General features: G+C 28.0%; 1 protein-coding gene across 1 annotated transcript in view; it reads right to left on the bottom strand.

The window, feature by feature from the left end:
* Positions 1–2,130: 2,130 nt before the first annotated feature.
* Positions 2,131–3,713, bottom strand: part of LOC112686563 — a 5,317-nt gene continuing 3,734 nt past the window's right edge. The window contains exon 5 of the mRNA XM_025558911.1: positions 2,131–2,258. Within this exon, the coding sequence (XP_025414696.1) occupies positions 2,131–2,258 (128 nt within the window). The remainder of the gene's footprint in view (positions 2,259–3,713) is intronic.

Raw genomic sequence — 3,713 nt, 5'->3', positions numbered from 1 at the left:
GAATGTTTTTTTGTGAAATCGTCATGATAGAAACAAGAGATCTAATATATTTAATATCCATATAGTTCATAGCAATTATTTTTAATAGTTTTTCAATTTCTGGTTTCAACAGATGTAGTTAAGGGCCTTCACTTTGAAATAAAGTATTAAAATTGGTCAAAAGACCAAGTGTATAGGACATGAATAACACTAAAATAATTTTCCATAGTTACATGTATTTGTTCAATTTGACCCTTCTAAGACAGGTCCTCAAAACTTGCAAGTCTAAAGTATTTTTTTAGAGCAGGGAATTGCTGTAATACCCTATCTACGCAGGCGTTCAGTGACAATCAACAAGTTGTGGCTGGAGATAGTATTTTATGAATTTCAACATGAAAAAATTCGTGAAATTCTTTATATTTGACTTGACGAGAATGGCTTCTACTGAAGTGTGATCCTATGTTACGTTATTACGTAATAGGTCTTAATAGGTCTTTAATAGAACCAGGAAATTTTAAACATGCTTTTGAGAATGATTAATGTATCATGTGACAAGAACACTTAATGCATGCTATATTTGGTATAGCAGTTTTTAGGTTTGTAAATACAGAATTAATTGACCCAACCATAATATTTGTTGTATCAGATGAAAATCCAACAAACATATTTTTTAGTATTTCTTTATCGTCAAGGGATTTGAGCAACAATTCACTTAGATGATCTGCAGTACCTATTAATAAAAATAAATAGTTAAAATTAAATAAGACATGGAATAATTTGCACATTGTTTAATTTCTGCTATGTCAGTTATTTCATCCATAATTAAGGAGAAAATGTATCAGGTATTTTAAAAGTATTACATAGGTCATTGAGGAAATTTTTACCCAACACATTTTGCATAACTGCTGTTGTTTTCGTCCTCGCTATCAATGGCGTATTTAGGAATTTATCATGGAGAGGGTCTAGAAAATTTTCATAATATAGATCCGTGGGGGGCTTTCCCCTCATACCCCCCAATTAATTTTTAATAAATAAATTTACCATATATTAATATAAAAAATCGATTAACATTTATGTAAAAAAATCAAACTTTCTTGTGCTTAATGCCATTTTATTAATAATTTCATTAACATCTAGATGTATGTCCTGATGAAAAAACATCATAGCTAGTCCATTTAGCCTCGTCTACATAATATAAATTAAAAATACAGTACAAATAAGTTATATTGTTATATATTAGATATTAAATATTTTCCTAAATAATTAAAGATTACTTCGTTTATTGTTGATCTTAGATATGTTTTCAACCTTTTCAAGGTTGAAAAAGATCTTTCAGGTGTTGCTGTTGACGGTAATGTGCAAAATAATATAATTAAAAAATGTATGTTTAGAATCATATATTATTATAATCAATATCATTCTTGGGGCAGCTCAAAAGTGCTTCTAACCCACTTTTGATGTTTACATCTTGACTGGCTATTTTTGATTTTCCAGATTTAATTTTCAACATAAGCATTATCATTTTCCACTGGTGGTAAATAAAATTCAACCAAATTCTCAAATGATATTTTTTCTGCATCAGTAAATGTTGAGCTAAATAAACATTCAAACCCTATACAAATATACAAAACATAATATTTAAAACTGATTTTTATATTGACCTAGATAAATCAATAGACCTATTACCTTCAAAAATGGATTTATGATTTAAAAATCGTGTTGTTAGTTGGCTTATAAAATTATCAAGAAATGGCGTAAACACTGTCACTTTATAATAATTTTCTATAGAGGATACTTGAGGATTCGCTCTATTTGTTTGTTTTTTTGCTGTGCGTTTTTGGGTTATTTCTGTGCCAATTACATTTGCTAAATTCTATTAAAATATTAAAATTTAATTACATATTAATACTCAACATTGAATTACTTCAAAACTTAAATCACATACTTTCAGTTTCTCATATAAAATGTGAAATTCTTTTTCTGCATTTTGTCTCATTATTTTTAAAGTATTAACTAATAATTCAATAGTACTTAAAATACTTTTTAAATCTATCTCTTCTTTCTGTAGTTGTTTACACACAGGCATTCCAAAGGCAAAAAATATCTAAAATATTTAAATATATATAGCTATATATTTATATAAATTTCCAATTAAAAATTTTCCTTTTTAACATATAAAGAAACAAGAAACTCAGAACCCAATACACTTTTTAATAAAACATTAGCATCAATAGAAGATGGTACACCAAACGTAGAATAAATTTCTTCCAGTGTTTTTACTACAAATGGTAATAAGTCAACAAAATTGTTTAATGACTCATATTTCTGAACTCATCTTGTTGCGCATTGCCTTTTAAGTGTACTAGCATTTGAATTAGGTAAGGAGTCGCTTTTTTCGATTAATCAATGCATTTTTCCTTTTAGGTGTGTTAAAAACACATATAGTCCCTCAACTATTCCTAAGCAATTTCTAACAGATTGTATGTTACTTGATGTACAGATAGCAAAATTAAATGAATGTGCTATTCAATGAATGTAAAGTGCTTTTGGATGTGTAGCTCTAATCACAGCTTGGACACCATTATATTTCCCTGCCATATTACTGGCTCCGTCATAGCCATGCCCATACAAGTAGTTATACTCAATCCCTAATAGCACTGGAGTTCCTCGGGACTTTCCCGTTTGATTCCGGTATCGGAATTCCTGTTGGAAATCCTTGGGAAATCAAAAGAAGTTCCTTGAGCTATATTATTTTATTTAAGATCTTCCCGATTAATTTTGTATTGGGAGTTTCTTTAGGTAATCCATTGGAACTTTAATGGATTTTCTTACTTTAACCATACTATAGGCCTATATGTACCGGTACATCAAATTAAATTTTTAAATTCTGAACGAAACATCGACTTTATTTAAATCATTCTATAAATGTATTGATGTGTTTTTTCATTTTTATTTGTGATTAAAGTTTTTAATATTATAGTTGAAATTTGAAACTAAAAAAAAAAAAAATAGTCGCATAACGATTTAACTGATTTATTTAACTGATATTTAAGATATATTATCTTATACTAAGGCCGGGGTCTATACACGGCGGATTCCGCCGCGGTTCGACCGCCGCGTATTTCGCGGCGGTTTCCGTCAATTTCAAAATGCATTTATATCGGAGTAGCTATACGCGTTTTCAACCGCGGCGGAAAACGCCGGTTGGCTTGCGTTTTGGCGGACGAACGCCGAAGTAATAAAAACGCAATCTCCTAATTTTACATTGTTTTAAATTAGGATGGGCTATACTGGTTACGGAAAACGCTGCGTTTTCACTATAATTTTATGAATACGATAATTTTAAGTGGATATTCAATATTTCATCTATTTAATTTAATCCTAACTACCTAGTAAATAAATAATAAATAAATTATATATTTTATAATTAGGTTAGATAATAGATAACAAAAATATAAATATTTAATTATTTCATATTTTATAAGTTGTATCAAAATATCTAAGTTTATTACATATTCATATTACATATGTAATTACATATCAATTTCTTTTAACACTATCTATTGAACTTTTTTACGCTTGTTATTTACAAAATTGTTCTTAATACTTCTATAAATTAAAATTAAGTAAAATCACAAATTGTAAATACTAATTATAAATTAAAATAATTTATTTACTTAGATATTTTGATACAACTTATCAAATATGAAATAATTAAATATTTTTATTTTTGT

Source organism: Sipha flava, unplaced genomic scaffold, assembly GCF_003268045.1.
Source record: "Sipha flava isolate LNK unplaced genomic scaffold, YSA_version1 314_pilon_pilon, whole genome shotgun sequence".
NCBI classification, from domain to species: domain Eukaryota; kingdom Metazoa; phylum Arthropoda; class Insecta; order Hemiptera; family Aphididae; genus Sipha; species Sipha flava.
The sequence above is the reverse complement of the archived record's forward strand: the minus strand, read 5'-3'. Positions and strand labels throughout refer to the sequence as shown.